The 25,186-nt window shown below is 39.4% G+C and overlaps 2 protein-coding genes across 5 annotated transcripts in view; one reads left to right on the top strand and one right to left on the bottom strand.

Annotated features, from left to right (window-relative positions):
* The window catches only part of REXO5 (RNA exonuclease 5), a 39,707-nt gene extending 23,286 nt beyond the window's left edge, over positions 1-16,421 (bottom strand). Inside the window, exons 1-11 of one of the 2 annotated variants that reach the window (XM_010598428.3) lie at positions 16,176-16,421; positions 15,909-16,050; positions 14,475-14,587; positions 13,384-13,510; positions 10,810-10,906; positions 7,677-7,820; positions 5,428-5,516; positions 4,033-4,148; positions 2,827-2,965; positions 2,583-2,677; positions 1,313-1,415 (exon numbers count right to left, since the gene is read on the bottom strand). In XM_010598428.3, the coding sequence (XP_010596730.1) occupies positions 1,313-1,415; positions 2,583-2,677; positions 2,827-2,965; positions 4,033-4,148; positions 5,428-5,516; positions 7,677-7,820; positions 10,810-10,906; positions 13,384-13,510; positions 14,475-14,587; positions 15,909-16,046 (1,161 nt within the window). In that variant the 5' untranslated portion in view covers positions 16,047-16,050; positions 16,176-16,421. Of the gene's footprint in view, positions 1-1,312; positions 1,416-2,582; positions 2,678-2,826; positions 2,966-4,032; positions 4,149-5,427; positions 5,517-7,676; positions 7,821-10,809; positions 10,907-13,383; positions 13,511-14,454; positions 14,588-15,908; positions 16,051-16,175 lie in introns of those variants that run through there. The other variant, XM_064295657.1, reaches the window with a different exon arrangement.
* ERI2 (ERI1 exoribonuclease family member 2) lies at positions 16,372-24,982 on the top strand. Of its 3 annotated transcripts, none has more exons than XM_023558815.2 (9): positions 16,372-16,568; positions 18,153-18,220; positions 18,316-18,394; positions 19,090-19,217; positions 20,572-20,728; positions 21,903-22,003; positions 22,264-22,345; positions 23,144-23,232; positions 23,634-24,982. In XM_023558815.2, the coding sequence occupies exons 4-9, from the start codon at positions 19,194-19,196 to the stop codon at positions 24,954-24,956; spliced, it is 1,776 nt and encodes a 591-aa protein (XP_023414583.2). In that variant the 5' UTR covers positions 16,372-16,568; positions 18,153-18,220; positions 18,316-18,394; positions 19,090-19,193; the 3' UTR covers positions 24,957-24,982. The 3 variants fall into 3 exon arrangements, with proteins under 3 accessions (XP_023414583.2, XP_003418853.2, XP_064151728.1); XM_003418805.4 differs by having other exon boundaries at positions 18,311-18,394; XM_064295658.1 differs by lacking the exons at positions 18,153-18,220; positions 18,316-18,394.
* The last annotated feature ends 204 nt before the right edge of the window (positions 24,983-25,186 follow it).

Here is a 25,186-nt window from a genome sequence, read left to right as displayed (position 1 = left end):
TTTTAAAATTTTGTCAGATTAAAATTCTAAAACTGTAACTATCGATAGACATGACCCACACAAATAAAAGCTCTTTAGGGTCCTCAATAATTTTTCAGAGGGTAAAGGGTCCTGAAACAAAAACATTTCTAGAACCTCTGAAGCAGTGGTTTAGGACAGGGGTTGGCAAATCAGGCCCAATGTGTTTTCTGTATATAGAGTTGTATTGGAACACAGCTGTGCCCATTCACTGACACACTGTCTATGGCTATTGTCCCACTACGATTCCAAGTTGAGCAGTTATGATAGAGACAGTATGGCCCATAAAATTATTTACTAGCTTGCATTTGTAGAAAAAGTTTGCTGGCCCCTGGTATACAGCACTGGAAGACAGAAAATGACAGACCTAGGTTTGAATTCTGATTCCACTCTGACTAGCTGTGGGACCCCAGATACATGAGCTAACCTTTCAAAACCTCAGAATCCTCACATTTAAAATGAGGATGATAGTTAGCTCATAGGATTGCTGTAAAGATTAAATAAGATAGTGTAAAAAAAGCATTTTAGAACTGTACACTTAGAGCTCAATGAACAGTGGCTACTATTATTTACCGGCCTAATGAAATATTTTGGAACACCTTTCCACGACCACAGCACAAAACACTATTCTGGCTGTTGCTTGTTATTCTAAGTGGATGGACTATAATTTGTTTCATAATGGAATCATGATGAAACGTTATTGTACAATGGGACAGTCTAATAAGTTAGAATGCATTGTAATAAGGTCTGTCAGAAAATATATCCTTTTCAGACCTTATTACAATGTGTTGTTCTAATCTGTACCTACTGAACCGCTGTTGAAACAATGACATGCTTCCCCTACTTCAAGACAGCAGAAATCTACACAGATTTTTATAATTATTAAGAATTATTAGCATCAATTACAATGGTCACCACCACCAGTATGGGTGCTTAATATATTCAAGGCACTGTACTAAGAGCTTTACACACAGTATCTTATTTACCCTCACCAATACCCCCTTAAAGTGGGTGTTTCCATTTTACAGACCTAGAAACTGAAGTTCAGAGAAATTGCCTAAGATCACACAGCTAGAAACAGTACAGCCTTTATTTAAAACCAACTGGGTTCAACTCCAGAGGCTTCATACGTAACTACTACATTATGCTAGCGCTATGGGCTTTAATTTTAAATACATCCTCAGCTCAAATCACATTCCATTTTTTTAAAGAAAGATAACAAGAGACAGTGGTCTATAACTGTTCTAGTCCCATAATTTAAAAAAAGGCAAACATACTGGTCAAAGATACTAACCTTCTTTGGGCCATATTTAAGGAAATAGCAAGCCAATTCAAGGGATGTCCTCGCATCTTCTATGGCATCATGACCAATCCTGTTTGGACACTGTATGTCCTTCCTGGAAGGCAAAATAAAACAGACATGCCTGGGAGCATTTTTAAGATAGGTTCTTTTAACCATCTCAAATGTTCTGGGTACATGTAAAATTTCAGACTTGCATCGCAACAGTATAGATTCTCTTGTTCCTACTGAGTGCCAGGCTCTGAGAGAGGTGCTGGGGATGCAGAATGATCGAGAACGGCTTTGTCCACAAAAGGCTACTCAACAATACTCTGACCCACTCCTCAGCCAGCCCCTTGTCACACTGCTTAAATGTTGTAACCACTGTTTAAAGTTAACTTCCAGAAATCTTCTATTTGCATACAAGTGTCTATATGTACTTAAATCCTTTCTTGTTTGTTCTTTAAAAACCTTAATATACAAATATCTATGTTACTTATTGATGTATCTAATCTATATCATCTCGATATCTAAGCGTATAGATCTTGCTCTCCATCTCCACTTTATTTTCAGTATTATCTTAGAAAGGTTTCCACATTACCACATGCATATCCATTGTGTTCTTTTGAACAACAACAAAGTATTCCATAGTACCTGTTGCTGTCAAATTGATTCCGACTCATAACGACACTATAGGACACAGGAGAACTGCTCCATAGGATTTCCAAGGCTGTAATCTTTATAGAAGCAGACTACCTCATCTTTCTCCCGCAGAGGGGCTGGTGGATTCAGACTGCCAACCTCTGGTTAGCGGCCGAGAGCTTTAATCATTGCACCACCAGGGCTCCTTATGCAATAGCACAGATAACCATAATTTATTTAACCAATCCTATAGAATGTTTCCAGTTTTTCAGCTATTTTAAACTATGCTATAAGGAACATCTTTGTATATTCATCTGCGTGTGTTTGTACACAATAGGATATATTCAATATAGGCGTGTTATGTTTTGAAACGTTTGGTTAACTTTTCTGTCCTTCCCTGCCTGTTCTATCCAATAACCCTTGGCTGTGAATACAAACCCCTTTCTCTACTCCCATAATTGCTTCATCCCTGAGTCATACTTCTCTCTGGAGCTAGGTTTCCAGGATTTTTAAGAAATGAAAGGAATAATGTTTCCAAACTAACAGGGAGAACAGAGATCCTGAATTTTGCAATATGCATTAGATACTATATGCTAAGGTATGTGCAATTTGTCAGGACAATATAGTATGCAAATAAACCTACCCCAAAATAGCTTTGGCTAAGAACTTTAGCTTAAATCTTCTGCCCTGCTCTCTGACATAAAGCAATGATGTATCAATAACATACGGATGTATCATCTGAGGAGGAAAGAGAACAGAATAAGTAACATCCTATGCTAAAGGAAAAAGCAAGTGGGCTAGGGAATGGAGCCCAAGGCTTTAGCTTTGAGATAATCGGAGCAGATGTTTACACTAGAAAAAAACTAAGTCCTAAATCAGATACTCACTTTCAGTGCCCTGAGATCCAAGTCTAAAGAGTGGCCCACTAACACAGCATCAGGAGGAAGCAATGCTTTTAATTGTCTCTGTACATCCTTGAGTTTGGTCGTCACTGGGTTAAGAACCGTCTTTGTGATTCCCGAGAAGCTTTCAATAAAAAAAAGAGAAATGGACAGGGTATTAGCGTATTTTCCTCCTCGGAAGTCATTTCAAAAAGAATATTAAAAATTTTTTAAATTCATATATGCTTATAGTAGAAAAGGTTAAAATACAAAAAAGCAAAAAGGGATTTAAAATTACCCATAATCCTACCAAACAGGGATGGATCATCACTTCATTCATTTTAGTAAATATTCTTCCATATTTTATATATACATATATTTTATTTTCATAAAAATACAATCGTAATACATACGCTGCTTTATAACATGATTTTGTCATTTGCAATATATCATGAGCAAGTTTTCACATCAATAAACCTACTTTGGCACATCCTTTTAAAGTTATAGAGTATTCCGATTCCCTACTTTCAGACGTTTATGTTCTCATATTTTTATAATACTGTGACAGACATGCTTATATATACATCTCTGCCACACATGACTGTTCCCTAAGAACACTGCCTAATTATTGAGACTATCATGCTACTATCACTATCACGGCCTCTGTGTCTAAGTAAGCATGAGTCTACAGGTGCAATGCTTCACTGGCTTTTTCTGTGCCTAAAATGAATCAGTGAGGTCTGTACATTCTGAAATTACGTACAAATCTTTGGAAAGATAGACGGACTAAGGTTTTGAGCCCCAGATTTCTGTTATGGGAGAACTTAGTTTTGTTTTGTCTTGGGGGGAGTCAAAGCAGATTAACCTCTTTAGGTGTGACTGCCAAATGATTTGCAGATTTTGAAATGAAGGCTTACCAGAAAACAAAGCTCCAGCTGTTTGGCAGTTACTAGATAATGGTCACAATTAGGAAATTCTATGCCAAGAAAGATAATATCCTAGCTTAAGGTTGTAAGATAAGAAAGCAAGAAGGGAAACAGGATAATACACTGACATTGTGCAATTTCAGTATTAAAACTTTCTGCTTTGTTGATAATATGTAGTTAAGTAGACAAAACTTAATTATATAGAAGCTATGAGCTACTCCTGTTAAGTCTCATTCCACTCTAGTCTGACAGCTCTAGGAAAAAATGGAGGTAAGGTGACGAATACCTGGTGAGGTAGTCAAGAATCTTGTTGTCAGGTTTCACAAGTTCATCCATAACACAGCAGCCTCCTTCAGCAACCAGTGAGATGCGTGTTAGTTCTCTCCCTTTGGGTGTGAGGCACTGAAATACCAAAATGTAGCCAGGCTACTGACCTGTGGAAGCTTCCGCTTCCTCTCATTCTTCAGACTACATCCACTGCCATCTGCCCTAAGCTCCTGGGGTCCCTGCAGCAATGGCACAGCCTTTAGCTGACTAAATATCCATTGTGAATGAAATTAAAGCTAAGCAGGCTGGTGAATGTTACACTTATGGGAATTCTCTGGGAAGTATATGCTGAAGGAAGATAAATGGAAATAATAGCATTTTGAATAGTATCTACCACTTATTGAGTGTGTACCACATCCCCAGTATTATGTTAAGTACCCCTAATATAACATTTATTAAGCAGTCTATTTTTACCTAATACTGTCCTAAGTACTTTACATATGACACTTCATAATAACCCTATGAGGTAGTCTCTACTATCCCCACTTCACAAAGAGGGAAGCTGAGGAAACTTATGCAATAAGTTAGGAAATCTGTGTAAGGTTATGTAGCCACTAACAAGCAAAGCCAGGATAAACTCATTGCTGTCGAACTCATTCCGACTCATAGCAACTCTGCAGGACAGAGAAGAACTGCCCCGTAGGGTTTCCAAGGCTGTGTTCTTTACAGGAACAGATTGCCACATCCTTCTCCCATGGAGCAGCTGGTAGGTTTGAACTGCCAACCTTTCTGCTAGCAACAAGCACTTAACCACTGTGCCACAAGGGCTCCTAAAGCCAGGATACAACACCTGGTATGGCAGACTCCAAAAACTTCAGCTCTTGGCCACCACTCTGATGAATTGAGAAACTGTTTTCTGAATACTACGTGAGAGGGGATGCACTGTCTTTGAAAGGAGACTTACTAGAATTAGAGTAAAACGCAAGAGGGGTATAAGCAGGGAAATCCGACTTCTGATCTTTAATGTGTAAAAACAAAGCCAAGGCAATAGTAACTGAGGCAAAATCTCTAAGGCAACAACACTAACAACAACAAAACATCTGTCCAAAAGACAGAGGAGTATGCTTGTCCAAAAGTTAGAGATGCAAACTTCCAGTAATGTGCAAAGACTTGATTAAACACATCAACTACTTAGAAAACTTGTATATATTTATTCTTCATCCTGGAGCACAGATCCAAGTTTTCTAAAATACGAGGAAAAGGGTATACTTTCAGCAATTTAAACTGAATATTGGAACTGAATGCACTGGTTCATTGGCACATTAGACTCAAGGAATCATCTTTCACTTGACCCAGGTGATCTTCTAACTAGAGTTTGAAACACTCCAGGTGGAAAAACAAAAGTAGTACTTACCATTTCACAGTCAATTCCAAAGAGAGGGCTGTTGTCCGTTACTGTACCACTACATTTGGTAGGTACAAAGTTTTCACAGTCAGAAAAACCTGGGAGAAAAATGAATAAATTTTTTGCCTTTGGAACTACAGCTGGCAAACATTACTCTTGGATTCATCCAGGCAAAGCTGAAATACCACATTGGCTAGGCACCTTCTCTATATTTGACATAGATTTAAATGTAAAGATTAAATAAGAGACAACATCTGTCCCCAAGTTTTTCTCCATTCACTCATTTGTTTAGGCGCGATTAGGGGGGAACCCTGGAACTTGAACATCCTGGCAGTTACCAAGTAACAAATTTTCCTCCTTATGAGAAAAGAGATTATAACTAAACTTGTGTCTAAATCCAAAGTCCCTGGACTCTCCATGTAGGCACTAAGGGAAGACAAATAAAGTACGCAAATGACTACATGTGACATTTCTCTTTCCTAAATAAAGCAGAATGAGGTTTCACCCCAGTGGACATCTACAAGGATTTCATGTAGGCAGGAAGTTTAAGCAACATTCACCACATTCCCGACCCACCTCACATGGAGACTTCCCTCCATTTTCTGGGATTAAAAAAAAAAACTTCCCTAACAGACTCAGCTATAGGCTTAGGGTAACCCCTCTGTTGTGTACCCTAAATCACTATCCAGGCACATCCAGCTCAGGGGCCCAAAAGCATTTGAAGCATTGAAGATTCCCATTTTCAGACAGAGGCAAAGCAGCAAAGCTTAACTTTTTGACCCAGTAATTCCACTCTCAGGTATCTACCGAAGCGAAATGAAAACACATGCCCACACAAAAACGTGTATATGAATGTTCACAGGAGCAATACTCATATTAGCCAAAAAGTGGAAACAATCCAAATGTCCATCAACTGAAGCATGGATAAACAAAATGTGGTATAGCCACACATGGAATATCATTCAGCAATGAAAATAAATGAAATACTGATACAAGATACAGCATGGATGAAACATGAAAACAAGCACAATGAAAGAAACCAGTGATAACAGATCACAGCCTGGGGCTGTGCAAGTTAGGGAGAAATGGGGACTGACAACTAATGGTATGGGATTTCTTCTGGGGTGATGAAAAGCATACTAAAATTTACAGTGGTGATGCTGCACAACACTGTGAACATTCTAAAAACTACTGAATTGTACACTTTAAATAGGTGAATTATAAAACGAAAAAAACCAAACCCATTGCTGTCAAGTGGATTCTGACTCATAGCAACCCTACAGGACAGAGTACAACTGCCCCCACAAGGTTTCCAAAGCTGTAAAATCTTCACAGAAGCAGACTGCCACATCTTTCTCCTGCCAGAGCAGCTGGTAGGTTCAAATCATTGACCTTTCAGTTAGCAGCCAAGCACTTAACTACTGCACCACCAGGACTCTTTGGGTGAATTATATGGTCTACTAATTATATCTCGATAAAGCAGTTTTAAAAAAAGAAATTTAATATCACTACTATAAATGGAAAACCTGTATTACTAGCTATAAATAGGAAGCAATAAAAAAAAATGAAATCAAAGCATTGCAGATAAATAATGGTTTTTTTTAGTATAAGTACATCCCATGTAACTTTTTTTTTTTTTTTTTATGCTAAGGAATTACTCATTGTTTATCCAAAACTCTAATTTAACTGGTGTCCTGTATTACATCTGGCAACCCTACATGGTGGGGACCATGTCTCCCACACTGAACAAGGGCCCTAGCCTCCATTGCTAGCCATGGACCTGAGGCTTCCCGGCACCTAAAAAGAAAAAAAAAAAATCAAAGTAATTTTATTAAATTCTTTTATATAACTGATCAAGACTCTGAGTCCAGACCTGCTTTATTTGCTTTAAAAAACAATGGGGGTGGTATGGGAGGAGGATTAGAAATATTGGAGAGGTGTTAAAGTGTTAACAATACATTGACTTCTGTTTGCTATACTGAGAAGGGAATGAAAGAAAGCCTAAAAAGGAATATTTCAATACTTTTTAATTTCATGTTCATACATTACCTGAAATCATTGCTTTACCAATCATGGTATACATCCAACACTGTGGGAAACATGGTACTTTAAACATTCTCCTCATTAATAGAAGATGGAATAAGTAAGAATAAGCCACTTGGAAAGCAGTCAGAAAAATGAACTTTCAGCAGTAATATTTTGAAATGAACTGCTAAATATTCTTACAGTTACCAAGATCAGATTACATCTCAACAAACCTTGTAATGGAAAGTGAAATGTTTTCATTTCCTCCTTTGTTAGAAGGCATCTGGTCAAGCCCACTCTCTTAAAGCCAAACTTCTGAATGATGGGGTCATTCTGCAGGTTGAAGGTGGCTTTTACACTAGCAGAAGATGAAGACCCTAAAACAAGAAGGACAATTTAAATGTATGTTCGAATGTGTGTTTAAGAAACCTCAGAGGACATGTTTCTTAACATTATGTAGGCAAAACACAGTGCAAATCCAAAGACGTATAAGACCCAGCCTCATTTTTAAGGAGTTTGCAATCTAATACGGTTAGAAGACCACAAAGAGAGAATAAGTCCCAAATGGGTTATAACAAGAAAGGCTATAAAAGGGAAGGAGGAAGACTACACTTTTGGCTTGGGTGGCCAGAGATGTTTCAAGAGAAAAAGATTAGCAGAGTCTTGAAGAAAAGATAGAATTCAGATAGTTGGTGTATCAGACCTGTCCATTATAGTGCTTGTCACTCCCAACAGCTCATTCTAGCTAAATCTTCTCTATCCCCAGCCACCTACTCGTGCAGCACCAGCCTGTTAAGCAGGGGTGGGGACCTGGGTCAAGAGGGACCCATCTATAGACTGACTAGTGACTTGCTATTACTTGTCAAGATATGCTCAGACGGGACAATGGTAATTAGCTAAACTGACCAGACTATCTGCTTGAGAATCTAAACTAGAAAATAAGAGAACTGACCAGTCAGAAGAGGAAAACAGAAAAGATGCCATGAGAGGAAGGAACAGCTCTTCCCTAGAGGCACTTAGGCTCCTGATGGCTTTCTGGTTCACATACATCCGTCAAAATAATCCCCCCTTGCTTAAGACAGCTTGAACAAGTAGCTGGTTCTTGCAACCAAAAGAGCCAAAGTATCATAAGTAGAAAAGGTAAGGCAGAAATGTACAATGCAGACTTGGTATGGAAATGAGCTGACTGATGAGAGAGAAAAAAAGGTCTGTGTAGGAGAGCAGTATAGGAAACAAGGTTGAGAGAGTGAATTGCAGACCATTATGTATGCCAGGCTTAAGAATTTGGACTTTAGTCTACCATTCAATATATAAGTGGGAGCAACTGAAAGCTCATTAAGAAGGAAAGTGACATAATCAAAACAGTATCTTAAGAAAGATCGACCCCAGAGATATGTGGAAATTAGAGTAGAGAGACGAGGAGGTTTTGTAGTAATCCAGGCAAAAAATTATTCAGGTCTGGATTAGGATGCTGGTAGGGATGGAGGAAAAGGGATATATCAAAAACATTACCCAAGAAAAACTGGTAGAGCGTGGTGACAGAATAATAAATTTACTGATGCTTATTGTATGCCTGGCATTGTTCTAGCCACTGGAGACTATCCAGCGAACAACACGGACAAAACTCCCTATGGACCTTGAATTCTAATTGGGAAGATGGACAACAATTAAATATATAACACATCAGGTAGGGATAGGGGCTATAAAGAGAAGGAAAGGAGGGAAAGGAAGATAGGGAGTGCTGGGGCAGAAAAAGGGTTGCCGTCATATATTTTATATAGGGTGATCAGGAAAGGTTCATAGGAGCAAAGGGAATGTGCCCTGCAGATTGGTATGGGAAAACAAACAAACAAAAAAAGTAATTCTAAAATTCAAGATTGGTGTCTTAGAGAAAAATGGTACTAACAGAAGAGAGATTTGAAGAAGGGGGCCTGTTATTTAGGGATGAGAAAAATGCTTTTAGCCATGTTATGATTGAAATGGCAGTGGAATATCCAAGTAGCTAAGTCCAACAAGCTTGGAATCTGGGACATCGAACCTAAAGATTAAGATATGGGAGTCACCCATAGAAGAATGATAGGTAAACTTGGAAGAACAGATGAATACTCCAAAGGAAAAACTGAACTGAAGATCAGAGTGCAGTGGACTATGCCTTCAGAACGTTAATGTTTAGGATAGGAAGATGAAGTGAAATCCTAAAGAAGTTGCTATAACCTCTCCGGCACCTCATTGCCTACAGGATAAAATCCAAAGGCCCTAGCGTGGCATTCAAATACTACAGGACGTGGCCTTAACCTGCCTCTCCAGCCTCATCTCGTACCACTACATCTTCTCCAGTTCCCCACCACCTCCTATCATTCCCATTACTTTATATTCTTTAGCCATATCAAATTTCTCTTTTCTGATTATACCTTTTCTTTCACAATTCTGTGCCTTTACATGAGCCTAGAATCTCATAACTACTCTGTAATTTGTTCAAAGATGTTTAAAATACAGTGAAAATCAAATCAAATACATCTGCAGGTCAGATATGGGCATCTATTGCAAAGAGGGGAGAATAACGGAAAGGCAGGAAGTTAGAAACGAAATGCTGCTGAGACAGGACACAGATAATAGGAAGCATAGTTCTGGAAGAGACTGGAAGAAATCACTGGTTATTCCTCACTACTATTTTCATGTCCCCTCAAAGAATTAGCTTTTTTACGTGTTGTTCAATTATTTATTTCTGAACACAAAAAAACCATCAATGAACAATACTTATCCTTACTATGTGTAATGAACTCTGATAAGTTCTTTTCCATGAGTCGCCCTCCCCCCCAAAAAAGGTTAATGATAACTTGTTAATGGGACACAACCCACAGTTTGAAACACACTGCTACCGTGGCCATTTGCCTTTTAGCTGGCCAGCATCTAAATCCCCTGCCTATTCCTCATTATGAGCAGTATTAGTGGGCATGCATATTAGCCAAAGGTGAGATCTTTTTCATACTCCCAGCAGTCAAGTTATGGGCACTTAACCCATTCTTCCCATGAGGTTTTGAACCCTGAAGGAGATATACAAAGACCCAACGACCATTTAGAAATTATTCACAGTAATTCCTAAGAGTCTAGCATCAGTGATATCTAGGGGTAGCCTTAACTATCTAACTTAACCAGATGCTTTCCGAGGCATGAACCCTGGGTTGGTTTCTGCTGTCTAACCTCCTTTGGTACCTTCCCATTTTGCCCTTAAAAACACTTCCTGCTTCAGTTAATTAGATTTGAGTTTTGTTGTTTATAACAATAAACTTGACCGAAAAACCTACTTACAAGCGTAACCCTAGTCTCTTTTATAATGAGCACATCATCAACCAGTCACAGCCATACCTTCCATTGTCCTGGGAAGATGCCCATTTATTTGTTTCTTTTGCAGTCCAATGATATCGGCTAGAAAATTAGATGATGGAGGAGGCAAGCGGAATTTCTGAAAATACGCAACAGATTTTTAATAATTTTTATTGTGCTTTAAGTGAAAGTTTACAAATCAAGTCAGTCTCTCACATATAAACTTATATACACCTTACTACATCTTCCCATTTACTCTCCCCCTAATGATTCTGCCCACTCCCTCTAGCCAGTCTCTCCTTTCGTGACCATTTTGCCAGTTTCCAACCCCCTCTACCCTCCCATCTCCCCTCCAGACAGTAGATGCCAAAATAGTCTCAAGTGTCCACCTGATGCAAGTATCTCACTCCTCATCAGCATCTCTCTCCAGCCCATTGTCCAGTCCAATCCATGTCTGACGAGTTGGCTTCGGGAATGATTCCTGTCCTGGGCCAACAGAAGGCTTGGGGATCATGACCGCGGGGGTCCTTCTAGTCTCAGTCAGACCATTTAGTCTGGTCTTTTTATGAGAATTTGGGGTCTGCATCCCACTGTTCTCCTGCTCCCTCAGGGGTTCTCTGTTGTGTTCCCTGTCAGGGCAGTCATCGGTTGTAGCCAGGTACCATCTAGTTCTTCTGGTCTCAGGATGTAGTCTCTAGTTCATGTAGCCCTTTCTGTCTCTTGAGCTCATAATTACCTTGTGACCTTGGTGTTCTTCATTCTCCTTTGATCCAGGTGGGCTGAGACCAATTGATGCATCTTAGATGGCCACTTGCCAGCGTTTAAGACCCCAGACACTACACTTCAAAGTAGGATGCAGAATGTTTTCTTAATAGATTTTATTTTGCCAATTGACTTAGATGTCCCCTGAAGCGATAGTCCCCAAACCCCTGCCCCTGCTTTGCTGACCTTCGAAGCATTCAGTTTATTCAGGAAACCTCTGCTTTTGGTTTAGTCCAGTTGTGCTGACCTGCCCTGTATTGAGTGTTGTCCGTCCCTTCACCTAAGGTAGTTCTTATTTACTATCTAATCAGTAAATAACCCTCTCCCAACCTCCCTCCCTCCCCACTCATAACCACAAAAGAATGTGTTCTTCTCAGTTTAAACTATTTCTCAAGATCTTATAATAGTGGTCTTATACAATATTTGTCCTTTTGCAACTGACTAATTTCACTCAGCATAATGTCTTCCAGGTTCCTCCATGTTATAAAATGTTTCACAGATTCATCACTGTTCTTTATCGATGCCTAGTATTCCATTGTGTGAATAAACCATAATTTATTTATCCATTCATCTGTTGATGGACACCTTTGTTGCTTCCATCTTTTTGCTATTATAAACAGTGCAGCCATAAACATGGGTGTGCATATATCTGTTCATGTAAAGGCTCTTATTTCTCTAGGATATATTCTGAGGAGTGGGACTGCTGGGTCATATGGTAGTTCTATTTCTAGCTTTTTAAGGAAACGCCAAATCAATTTCCAAAGTGGCTGTACCATTTTATATTCCCACCAGCAGTGTATAAGTGTTCCAATCTCTCCATATCCTCTCCAACATTCATTATTTTGTGTTTTTTGGATTAATGCCAGCCTTGTTGGAGTGAGATGGAATCTCATTGTAATTTTAATCTGCATTTCTCTAATGCCTAATGATCGAGAGCATTTCCTCATGTATCACAGCAGATTTTTTTTATAAAAATGCTTGAAAGCAGTTAAAACATTGTCAAAAGTTGGAACTTTATTGTCAGCTCAGTGCTATGAAAGGTTTGGACCTTAATTACTTGCTCTGTAAAATGAGAACTGTTCTGTTAATGTGGAAAGGCGACATTTACAGTACCTCCAGAAATGTCCTCTGCTTCTTTGGCTACACATTGTGAACAAAGACACACATTACAGAAATGTGCAATTTAGACAAGGAAAGTCCCTTATATATTTGAAAGCACTTCCACATCTATTATTTCATTACACCCAATGCCAGGTATTTAGGACAAATGACAGAGATTGAGCGCTCCAGCTTCTGGCTCATCTGGGCTTAAATTCCAGTTCCACCACTTACTAACTGTAATTGGGCAAGTTATTCAGTTTCTTTTTTTGTAAAATGGGGATTAAAAAAGTATCTATCCCTTCTGAACTGTCAAGAATTAAAAACGATGCATGCAGCATGATTAATATAATGCCTAGCATATAGGAAAGTAGTCTATAAATACACTTAAAAAAAAAATCAGATCCTGTTTTAAGTGTCTAGTCTTGTGACTTTTTTCAAGAGAAGCAGAAAAATACAGGTTTTATTTAAGTTTTACCATTTTTCAAAACAGCACAGCCCCAATAACACAGGACAGTATCAACCTGGAAACTACCGATTACAATCTGGCAATAAATGTTTTGCCCAGACTAACAAAGAAATCAGAGACAAAGCTAATCTTAATATAAAATTTCTGAATCTTCATCCTTTTTGTTTTCTACAACACCTATTGCTTGCCTAGTCAGGTTGCCAAGGAGCACACAGTCTGAGACACGTGCACTAGTGTCAAGGGGGGAGGACCTGACTCAGCTCTAATACAAGGTTTTCTTAACTTACGTGTCTGAATGACCTTCGGAGAAATCCAAATTCCAAATAGAACCTGTAAAAGTGCAGCTGACTCATTCCTTGCAGAACAAAAACCACCACGTTGTTCAGGTGGTTTTGGTGAAAAAGCTGGCACCAACTGTTGAAAAATCAAACCAACACAACTAAGAGTAACATTCTCAAGCCAGTTACATAAATACAGAAGGGGAGTGTGAAAAAAAGCAGTGAGCAACAGCTAATGGCATTTACCATCACTGACTGACTGCTATTACTAAACAGAAGTCAAATAAAGAGCTCTCGAGCTAAATTACTATTACATTTGAATCAAGTAACATACCAAATAAAATGCATTGCTTTCATTATCCTATTAAGGCTTGTTTTAAATGAGAACTAAACTCACAAAGACACACATCCCCAAGATCCCAACCTGTTCTGCAGCCCTTCCTAAGCTGGGTAATCCCACGGCTGGCTTTAAGAAAGCCAATTTTAGATAAATTGACAAGACCAATGGCCACATTTGCTATGCAAAGGAAGGCTTTTGAGGTGTCTAGCCAATTCATAATAACCTCCTCCTCACAAATGTGTGCATTTGAAAATCTATTGATATATATAAAAAATTTTTTTCATAAGCCATTTTATAATGATTTTGACAATATAAGAATAGTAAAATTTTCTTTGCCCTTTATTTGTTAAAAAGAAAAAAAGATTCATTAGGAGTCTTAATGTATATTCATGTTATTTCAACTGGGTCCTCACTGGAGGCTTAAAACTCAAAATACCTGTGTAGGGCTGAAAAGTAGTGTAATTAAGGGAAGCAGGCCAGGTGGGACACTGCAGAGTACACGCCCCATCTAAAGCTGGAGGCCACAACTCAGTTTGGACAAATTGGACAAATTGTTGCCCTGTGGGAATACAGGGACAGTTGCAAAAACCTGGATTTTTACATAGGGATTCCCAAATTTAATTATCGGCAACTATCATAAAAAATTTTTTTAGGACATGCTGCACTGCAAGCAAATAATGTCAGTAACCAAATATGGCCCTCTAGATACCAGTTTGAAACCTCTGGTCTACTATACTTACCATTTCAGTTCATCTCATACCTGGGTTTAGGAACAGTGGATTTGCCCAGAACTGCATACTTCAGCAATTCACATAGCTGGCTGTGGGTTACTTCACAGTTTTCAGCAAATAAAATGGTAGATAAGCGAGCTCTCTGCAAAAATAAATCAGGGCATAGCAAACCATGATTATTAAGAAGAGCAACAAAGCAAGGCAAATTATTAAATTTTCCAGTTTCTCATTTTTTTTCATTATTTTAACATATATTCAAACATACCAAAACCAAAACACCAAACCCAGTATCGTCGAGTTGATTCCGACTCACTGCGACCCTACAGGACAGAGTAGAACTGCCCCATAGGGTTTCCACGGAGCGCCTGGCGGATTCAAACTGCCGACCCTTTGGTTAGCAGCCATAGCACTTAACCACTACACCACCAGGGTTTCCATTCAAACATAAGGAGGGTTCTAATTAATTGAAAATGAAGGTCTAAGACGACAACCTATAACGTGACATTTATAGAATATTTAATAAAAATTGTTACAGAACGTTAATTATACTTAGTTACGTGCAGTAAGTTCATGAATGCCAAGGAAAGACCGAGGAACTGTTCAGATTGAAAGAGACGTGACAACTAACTAAATATAATACAAGATTATGGATTGGATCCTACTGCTAAAAAGAATACTGTTGGAAACAACTGAAGAAACTTGAATGGGGTCTGAGAATTAGTAGCCAATAGTCTATCAATGCTACTTTCTGATTGTGATGGCTGTAATTGTGGTTATGTAGGAGGACATCCCTGTTTGTAAGAAATACACTAAAATATCTGAGGGTACATTGTGTCAGCAACTACTTTCAAATGGTTTTGTGTGTGCATGTGTGTGCTCTTGCAACTTGTCTGTGAGTTCGAGTTTTTAAAATAAGTGTGATAAGACTGTCAATTTCTATACGTCTTACATTTTTTTTGCTAATCTGATAGGCAAAAAAAAAACGGAATTCCATTTTAACAACAAAATGATTTGTTAGTACTAATCACCTTTTAACATACTATATAACTTTCTTGCATCTACTGTTTATCTTCGGAATCTCTCCACTAGATCATAAGCCCTACTAGGTAGTGATTTCGTTTTATCCACTGATGTACCCAAGTGCTCGGCACAGAGCAGACAAGAAAAAGCTGATGAATGACTGAAGGAACGAATGACGTGTATTGCTCTCAGCAAATGGTAGCAGTCACCATCAGTCGTATTCTCCCATTGGACTATTAGCTTCATGAGACCAGAGATTTTTGTGTTTTTGTGCACTGAAAACCCCCAGAAGCCAGAACAATTTCTGACACACACACACAAAAAAAGAACACACAAGAGATCAATAAATATCTGTGGGTGAGCTGGGCCTGCCTGACCAGCGTCCAGGCAGATGGGGACCCCAAATCGCCTAGAGCCGCCCGACGGGCTCCCCGTTAGCTCACCTTGGCGTCAGGCTGCCTCTCCTCCAGATTCCAACCGGCTCTCATCGCCTCAGGCGCCCTGACCAGCCTGTTCGGGGCCCGCCTTCTCTTTCTGCCCTTCTTGGGATGTCTCCCGGCCCCTTCCCCGGCTGGCTCCATGAGGCTGCGGAGAAAGATCAGCTAAAACTGAGGAAACCGACGCCCAGATTCCCCGGCCCGGGCAGTCTCCTGAGGGGACGCAGTCGGGGCTTCAACAGCCTATAAACCTCCCTCAGATCCGTTCCTCACTTCACAGTTCACAGTGCGTACTGACGATCTTTGCCGTTTCGCGGACAAGAAAATGTGCCAGAGCAAGCCAAACAGTTTTACCGTCCGCTCCCCAGATTCGAAACCGCTTTCCAACGGCTCAAACGCTCCCCAGCCCGCCAGTAAAGTGGAGGGGGCGTTGCCAATCGGCTTCCCCGCCCAAAACCTCTCCCCACATCTCCCCGGAAACGCGTTAAGCCGGCGGAGAGCGCAGGCGCAGCCTCTGCGGCCTCCTGGGCTTCTCTCTGGTCTGCAGCCTGCCATCTCAGCCACGCGGGGCTTTTGAATTGACCGGAAGTAGCGGGCGAGCGACTTCCGGCAGTTGGACTTGGAAGAGTAAGGAGCGTCGGGAATGGCAACGAAGAAATTGGCGCGGTAGGTGGGGGTTTCCAGGGGGTCGCTTCCGGTCGGCCCTGCAGTCCGTGGCGGCAGCTTCCGTTCCCTACGGCCGCTGCGTCTCCGACCCTACTTTCTGCCCAGAACTGAAAGGCTTAGGCTTGTACCCCGGTCTCGAGCCTCAGGCCCTCTGCGCGAGGGCGGAAAGAGTCGAGTACCTGGACCGCTTGGCTTCTCGGCTGTGTGGCCTTGAGCCAGTCTGTGCCCCATTTTAGCCCTCGGAAAGCGCCTGGACGTGATGGCAGGCCCCTCTGCACCCAACAAGCTGTTTATCCCACTACTTCGTAGTAGTTCGTTTAAGTCGTAATATGAGTCTGTGGACTTTTTCCTGATCATTGGACATGCTGTTCCCGTTTCTGACTGTTAGAAGCAGTGTAATGTGCTAGTGAATAGCATGGGCCAGGATTTAGACAGGCCTGGGTTCACGTACCAGAACTGTCCTTAGGCAAATTACTGAACCTCTGTATCAATCTTTTCATTCGCTAAAACATAGGCAGCAAAAGTGTCATCTCGTACAGTTGTTGAGGATTAAGTGATACCTATCTAGATTTTTCTTTTTTTTTTTTGGTTTTTTACAGAGTAGGCAATCAAGAAATGTTAGCTATAATTCCCTTCTGGCACTTCCCATCATACTTCTTAACCCTTTGGAGACTCAGTTATTTTCTGCTTTGAATTTTTTGTTGATACCATGTGGTTTCATTTATGGAAGCATGCTGAATCATTGACTGTATCTGAATTTTTGGTGGGTAGTGTGGATTTTTTTTCTTGCCCCCTCCCACAAGCCTACCTTAAGTGTTTAGTGCTGCATATGAAGTACCAGTAATTATACCCCACAGTCCCCACTGCGGTTTAATGGCACATATGTGTAACAAAGGCAAAATTTCAAAATTTCTATCTACCCTGTCCTATAGAGTCGCTATGAGTTGGAATCGATTCGAAGGCAACGAGTTTGGCTTTTGGTTTGTAAATACAGTGACCTGTCTAGTTAAAATCTACCTAGTCAAAGTCATTAGTGTTACCTTCACTTAAGGTCTTAGTAAGCTCTTCCCATTTTGTGGCCTCCCTAGCGTGCATTGCTTTTGGAAGTCCTTTAGCATATACTACCTTGCAGTGGTTTCATCGATGTCTTGTTTCTTCGTCTGGTTTTTTAAGCTTTAATAAGGGACCATGTTCTTTGTTGCTCTTATCTTCTCAAGACTGCTGTACACAAAGCAAGCCTTGAAAAAAATGCAGATGCAAAAATAACATCTTAAGCTTTTCAATGCATTAGTTAAATTCCTCAATATTATCGTGAAATAAGGGGAGCAGGTAGAATTAGCTTAAGTTTGCAAATACTGTGCTTTGAAGCCCATGCAGGTAAAATGACTACGAAAATCAAAAGAGAGGGTGGCAGAGTTAGGATGAAAACCTATGTTTTTTGTCCGCAAAGTCTAGTTCAGTATCCCCTTAATCACAATACACAATTAATGAGAGTTTTGCAATATGCGTAGTACCATTAATTTGATAGCCTATTCAAAAGGAATGTGAATTAGTTTATTGATCATATCTCGTTTACATTTTTAGGCAGCTTGGATTAATTAGGAGAAAGTCATTTGCACCAGCAAATGGAAATCTAGGAAGAAGCAAAATCAGTGAGTACTGTAGCGGGCTTAGTTTCTTTACATTTTGTAGCCTTGTACTTTTAGGCTGATAAAACATAAGGATACGTTTATCTTTTGCAGAACAGTTGTTTGACTACTTAATTGTCATTGATTTTGAGTCCACATGCTGGAATGATGGAAAGCACCACCATAGCCAGGAAATAAGTAAGTCTGGATGGCCAGTGACCAAAGCTAGTACTAGATGAATCACTTTAATGTTTAGATAGAAACCAGTAAACAGTTAGTTAAGGAAAACAGGATGATCTATGAATTGGTAGCTTACTATAAAACTTAAAACACAAAAAAACACCCTTAATATCTAGAAGTTTTTTTTTATACTCATATAAGATACAGTAAACCTGTAAAAGCCAGAACCTGTGTAAGGCAGAAATCAGTCAGAGAAGGAAAATTCAAATATTTTCCACTAAAAGGAGTGATAGAAAAGGCAGAAAACTTGGGAAGCCTGGAAAAACAAGGCAGTCCTGTTAAATTCTGGCTCTTACTGGTTTCACTGTAATTATTTAAGGATTGCATATAAAACTTCGTTTGTACAGATACTGAAAAAATACTATAGCAGAAGAGGAGTGCATTTCAAGGTCCATTAGTATTTGTATTTAATTGTGGAATTATATCCAAGAGTTTTCTTCTAAGTAGACATATTCAGATCAGAGCTTCAACCTTTTGATTTATTCTTTGGCTTAATTTTATTACACTGTGCTGTTTTGTTTGGTCATCTTAATATGCTCTGACTGAAACAATGATTATTTAATAATACTATGAGATGGTAATACGTACTTCATTTCGGGTGATTACAGCATTAGCCAGTATATATTTAAGCGTCCATTGTTTCTTTCATTTAGTTGAATTTCCAGCAGTGTTGCTGAATACATCCACTGGAGAGATTGAATCTGAGTTCCATGCTTTTGTTCAGCCTCAAGAGCACCCACTTCTTTCTGAATTTTGCATGGAACTGACAGGCATAAAGCAGGTATGTGCCCTCCCCACCCTAAGCCAAGCAGGTATAATGCAAATTTTAAGATTCAGAAATCAGTTTCAGAAAGAAAAAAAAAAAACTCTATGCCATTTGCAGTTAGATTTATTCAGGGTTAAGGGAAATAATGTGCTCTCCATAAGTCCGCTGGAATCTTTAGAAATGAGAAAGAATCGTGTTGCAAGAAAGAATGTCAGATATATTTTATGGAAGTTAAGTGACTCACATTTGTCTTTTATTTCTGTTGTATGGGTTTCATTATTATATTTCGGTGTGAGTTTAGATTTATTAATCTAATTTTTCTTACCATAGAAAGTTCTAATCATTATGTTACCTCTGTCCCATGTGTTTTAACATCTTCTCACTAGATAACACTCTTTGCCAGGATAACCTCTTCCTCATCATATCCTCCAGTGCTTACCTATACTAACTCCTCAAAAATTACGGAATTTGTTAGACAATAGATGAGTGGTAACTTCGGTGAAGGGTAAGACCGTACACAATACTGGGGAAGCCAGCACAGCTTGTCCAAGGCAGGGTCATGGAAGCTCCATAGACACATCCAAACTCCCTGAGGGACTGAATTACTTGGGCTGAGAGCTGTGGGCACCATGGTCTTGGGGAATATCTAGCTCAACTGGTGTAACAGTTTATAAAGGAAATGTTCTGCATTCTACTTTGGTGAATACTGTCTAGGACTTAAAAGCTTGTGAGCGGCCATCTAAGATACTCACTGATCTCACCCCTTCAGGAGCAAGGGAGAATGAAGAAAACCATAGACACAAGGGAAAGATTAGTCCAAAGGACTAATGGATCACAACTACCACGGCCTCCACCAGACTGAGCCCAGTACTAGATGGTGCGCAGCTACCGCCACTGGCTGCTCTGACAGAGATCACAATAAAGGGTACCGGACAGAGCTGGAGAAAAGTGTAGAACAAAATTCTAACTCAAAAAAAAAAAAAGACTAGACTTACTGGCCTGACAGAGGCTGGAGAAACCCCAAGAGTATGGCCCCTGGACACCCTTTTAGTTCAGTAATGAAGTCACTCCTGAGGTTCACCCTTCAGCCAAAGATTAGGCAGGCCCATAAAACAAAATGAGACTGAAGGGGCATGCCAGCTCAGGGGCAAGGACTAGAAAGCAGGAGGGGACAGGAAAGCTGATAATAGGGAACCCAAGGTCAAGAAGGGAGAGTGTGGACATGTCATGGGGTTGGCAACCAATGTCACGAAACAATATGTGTGCTAATTGTTTAATGAGAAGCTAGTTCTGTAAACCTTCATTTAAGTACAAAAAAAAAAAAAATTATGGAATTTGTTGAATTCAGATTTTATAACTTTCTATTTAGGTTCAAGTTGATGAAGGGGTCCCTCTGAAGATTTGCTTATCGCAGTTCTGTAAATGGATTCATAAGATTCAGCAACAGAAGAAAATTTTTTTTGCTACTGAGGTCTTGGATCCTTCTAGTTCCAAAGTAAAATTATGTGCTTTTGTTACTTGGTCAGGTAAAAAAATAAGTTACGCCTATCCTTTGTAAATGGGTAGTACCTAATTCCTTATTTCTAGTAAGAATTATACTTGTTACACTCCTGGGCCAGGAAAAGAAATACAAGTGCCTAGCAGAAGTTAAGTAAGAAAAGTAAATTCATTAATCTTTTTTAAATTACCACTCTGGGATACCCTAAAAATTTAAGCCTTAACTTTAAGAATCTTGGTGGATGATTCTGATTCCAGGTAAATGTGATTAAGTGAAAACTCTTACCATGCTATTTGTTACAACTTTGAATAAAAAGTGTTCTCATTTAGCTTACATCCTTTGCTTTTGTACCTTAAGGTTTACCAATGTAGACATAAAAAAAAGATGGGGAATTTCAAGTAGGCCTTTTATATGTAGCATTACCATTAATCATTACTGGTAATAATGTTGCACCATTGATAGCATAGTATTGACAGTCATATTGGGTTTTAATTTGCTATAAAATGGTTTCTCAATTACATAAATATTTTCCTAGAATGTTGAAAGCAGATAACTTTCTCCATATAAACCCACTGCTAATCAGTCAGTTCCGACTCACAGCGATCCTATAGGACAGAGTAGAATGGCCTCATAGGGTGTCCAAGGCTGTAAATCTTTATGGAAACAGACTGCCACATCTTTTTCCTGTGGAGTGGCTGCTGGGTTCAAACCGCTGACCTTTTGGTTAGCAGCTGAGTACCTTAACCACTGTGCCACCAGGGCCCCTTCTCCGTACACCCATTACCATTGAGTTGATTCTGACTCGTAGTGACCTTATAGGACAGAGTAGAACTGCCCCATAAGATTTCCAAGGAGCAGCTAGTGAATTAGAACTGCTGACCTTCTGGTTCGCCGCTGAATGCTTAACCACCACAGCTCCATCCTTCTCCATATAGGCCTTGTGATTTAATATCTTCCCCTTCTTTCTGAAATATTCAGTGAAATTTTTTGGGGTGCTTAAGAAATCATGTTGAAACTTTGTCACCAACCTAATTCCTTAATAGTAAGTTATGTAAAATGAATACTTACTAGGTATTAGCAGAACAATTAAATCTTACTTTTTTTCGTATCATCTTCCAACTGTTTATAAATTTATAAATGATGGCATAAGTAAAAAGCTCTGGCACCACTGACTTTGTTCTCTTTTAATGTGCTTAATGCAGACTGGGACTTGGGGGTTTGCCTGGAGTATGAGTGTAAAAGGAAACAGCTGTTAAAACCTGTGTTCTTAAATTCTTGGATTGATCTCAGAGCAACTTACAAGGTAAGGGTCAAAAGATGGGGGCATGTTCACTTTCCATCCATTGAAAAATGATTAAGCTGTCTTCCTACACATGGTTATGAGGTTCTACAAATAAAATGTTTTCTTTCTAAATATTCACATAAATATATTTCAAGTATTTGAAAACAACAAAAATAAGTACATTTCAAATTTAATAGAACTGAAAATCATGAAAAATGGTTAATACGTAGCTTGTCTAGCAGTAATTGGTTTTTTAGATAGATCTTCTTTTATTTTCTTAGCTTTTCTATAAGAGAAAACCAAAAGGACTAAGTGGTGCCTTGCAGGAAGTGGGAATAGAATTCTCAGGACGAGAGCATTCTGGTTAGTATAAATTGAAAATTATTATGTAAGTCATAAGAGTATTTTATTCTTATAAAATATTTCATGTGAATCCCATTTATTTTATAATATCATTAATAAAGAATATCTTTCAGCCTACAAAAAGCTCCTAATCCTACAATTCAAATTGTTGGTAAAACTTTGAAATTACTACATTCATAAACTATTATAAAGACCGCCATCTAGTGGCTTTCTAGTTGCTAAAAAGAATGAAAACAATTAGCTGAATCAAATGAAATTTAAACAAATGCCCAAATAACACAGTGGACTAGTGAAAAAAGTAGACAAGACTAGTGGATTACTCACAAATTTTGGTCCCTACGGAATGTTAGTCACATTTTGTGGACTGCCTATCAGATTTTTTGTTTCCTCAGTAAATGTCCAAGACCTTATCCTTCAGTGATGACGCTGCCACAGCACCAACTTCTCATGGTTAAAATTAGTGGATCGTAAAGTTAACGGCGTGCCCTGATATCCATGTATCACTGCCGCCAATTCATGTAGAGCTGATTCTGACTCATGGCAACCCCGTGTGTGTCAGAGTAGAACTGTGCTCCCTAGGATTTTCAATGGGTGATTTCTGGGGAAGTAGATCACCAGGCTTTTCTTCCAAGGCACCGTTGGTGGACTCCAACCTCCAGCCTGTCGAGTAGTAGCTATGCACATTAACCATTACACCACGTAGGAACTCCTATTTCCATATAAGTGGTAGTATTTTTTTTTCCTGCATTTCTTTATATTAGTACTAGCAAGTTCAGCATTTAATATTTATTTCCTCAGGGTTGGATGATTCTCGGAATACTGCCCATCTTGCTTGGAAAATGATCAGGGATGGTTGCTTAATGAAAATTACTAGATCCTTGAATAAGGTTAGTGGTATCTTGCCTCTTTGTTCTGTCATCTCAACCCCAGGAGTCACCACAGTTTCATTGAAACGTAGATTACATGTGTGTAGTCATTTAAACATGGCAGCACAATAGCTAAGCACCTGTCTGCTAACCGAAAGATTGATGGTTCAGATCCACCCAACAGCTCCACAGGAGAAAGACGTGGCAATCTGCTTCCTAAAGATTACAGCCAAGAAAACTGTATGGGGCAGTTCTACCCTGTCACATGGGGTCACTATTAGTCGGAATCTACCCAATGACACATTACAACAGATCATTTAGAAGTCCATCAGTGACATTTTTCTCTTTTGTCTCATCGTGTATACTGAAGAAATTATAAATGCAGTTTCCAAAAGCTGTTGGCTTTGTCTGTGGAATCACAGGTACCCACTAAGAGGAATCCCAACATTTTGGCCAGAAATTTGAATACAAATCGGGTTGAAGAAGCTTCTGACTGCAACAGTACCCTCCAGGTCCCCAGGATATGTGATAAGGGGCCTGAGATTACAACAGATTCCAGTGAAGAAGTTCAAATGAGATCGGCTTGTGTGAATTCTTCCGTAAAGGTCCAACAAGATCAGTTAAAACTAAAGAGCGATGTGAGAGCAGGTATTCACAATGTCAAAAGCTGTTTATCTGTTTTCAATAGTAAGTCCTTTACTTCTCTGGGGCAGCTGCAGTCTCCCAGCTTGAATTCACCTATCAACATGCAGAAGCAAATAAAAAATGGACACCTTGCATTTAATACCAAATCTAACTCTTCAACAGTTGGGTCAGAGTTGGTACTTGTTTCCACTACCGTTTCTTCTGTCAATCATGTTTCTGATATGGAAATGAGTTCTGCTCTTGACTGTTTACCTATGTTGGCTGATTGGGAGGATGTAGCTTTATTGCCAGCATCTCAGCCTGAGCAAAATACAGATTGTATACTTCCCACTGGTGACTCAGACTTAGATACTTCACTTAATTCTGGAGAAGAACCTGAAATGCTAGGTCATGAAAACTTTGGGAGCACAGAGGGAACTCCTCAAAAATCTGAGACCTCTAAATCTATTGTGTATAAGAGCCCTCATACTACTATTTACAACGTAAAAAAAGTCAAAGACCCAGTTCCAAATGTTTCTGCCTTTAAGTTACCTGAACCCAAATCAAGTACCTTCAATAGTGTTAATGCCAGTATGTCTCATTCTTCAATTTTGGGAAAACATCCTCTTTTAGGCGGTACTAATAGGAGCCTCTCCAGTCCCCCAGCTTTCCCAGCAGCCAAAAAACAGACCTTCACTATTCATGAAGAAAAACATACATCATCTGATTGCTCCCCAGTGAGAAGTACCTCCCGGAAGATTCTCCCCTCTGTATTAACTTCTACAGTTAACCTGCAAGAGCGTTGGAAGAGTGGGAAAATGACACCTCTTTTATGCAAGTGTGGCCGAAGATCTAAGAGACTTGTTGTTTCTAATAATGGACCAAACCATGGAAAAGTCTTCTATTGTTGCCCTACTGGCAAATACCAAGAAAACAGAAAACAATGTGGTTATTTCAAATGGGAACAGACACTTCAGAAGGAGAGAGCCAACAATACGATCCTGTTTCATTCCCCTGGGAGACTCACTTTCAGTTCTCCAGAAACAAGCCATATTTCTGACAGAAATGTAAATTCTTGTACTAAAAATTCTTTGAGACTGAGACCCTCAATGAGAAGTTAATAAACTGTCTTTATATCTAAATTAAATTTTTACTTTAATGTGATTTTTTTAATGTAAACATGAAAAATGCACAGGGCTACCAATTAGGAGAAGACATAGCTGAGCTTTGTAGACCACGCTGAGACTATTAAAACACACATACACACAAACTAAAAATAGAGAAAAAATAAATTTCATGGTCTTATAATTTTATTTGCCAATTCAGTCTTCCGTTTGCCTTTTATTTGTTC

Source organism: Loxodonta africana, chromosome 12, assembly GCF_030014295.1.
Source record: "Loxodonta africana isolate mLoxAfr1 chromosome 12, mLoxAfr1.hap2, whole genome shotgun sequence".
Classification (NCBI taxonomy): Eukaryota; Metazoa; Chordata; class Mammalia; order Proboscidea; family Elephantidae; genus Loxodonta; species Loxodonta africana.
The sequence above is the reverse complement of the archived record's forward strand: the minus strand, read 5'-3'. Positions and strand labels throughout refer to the sequence as shown.

Excerpts from the sequence above, each read along its gene's own strand:
- ERI2 (XM_003418805.4), top strand. The coding sequence starts at position 16,546 with ATGGCAACGAAGAAATTGGCGCG. Across the intron at positions 18,395-19,089 it reads CCACCATAGCCAGGAAATAA|TTGAATTTCCAGCAGTGTTG; the intron begins GTAAGTCTGGAT and ends TCTTTCATTTAG. Across the intron at positions 22,346-23,143 it reads CTCAGGACGAGAGCATTCTG|GGTTGGATGATTCTCGGAAT; the intron begins GTTAGTATAAAT and ends TTATTTCCTCAG.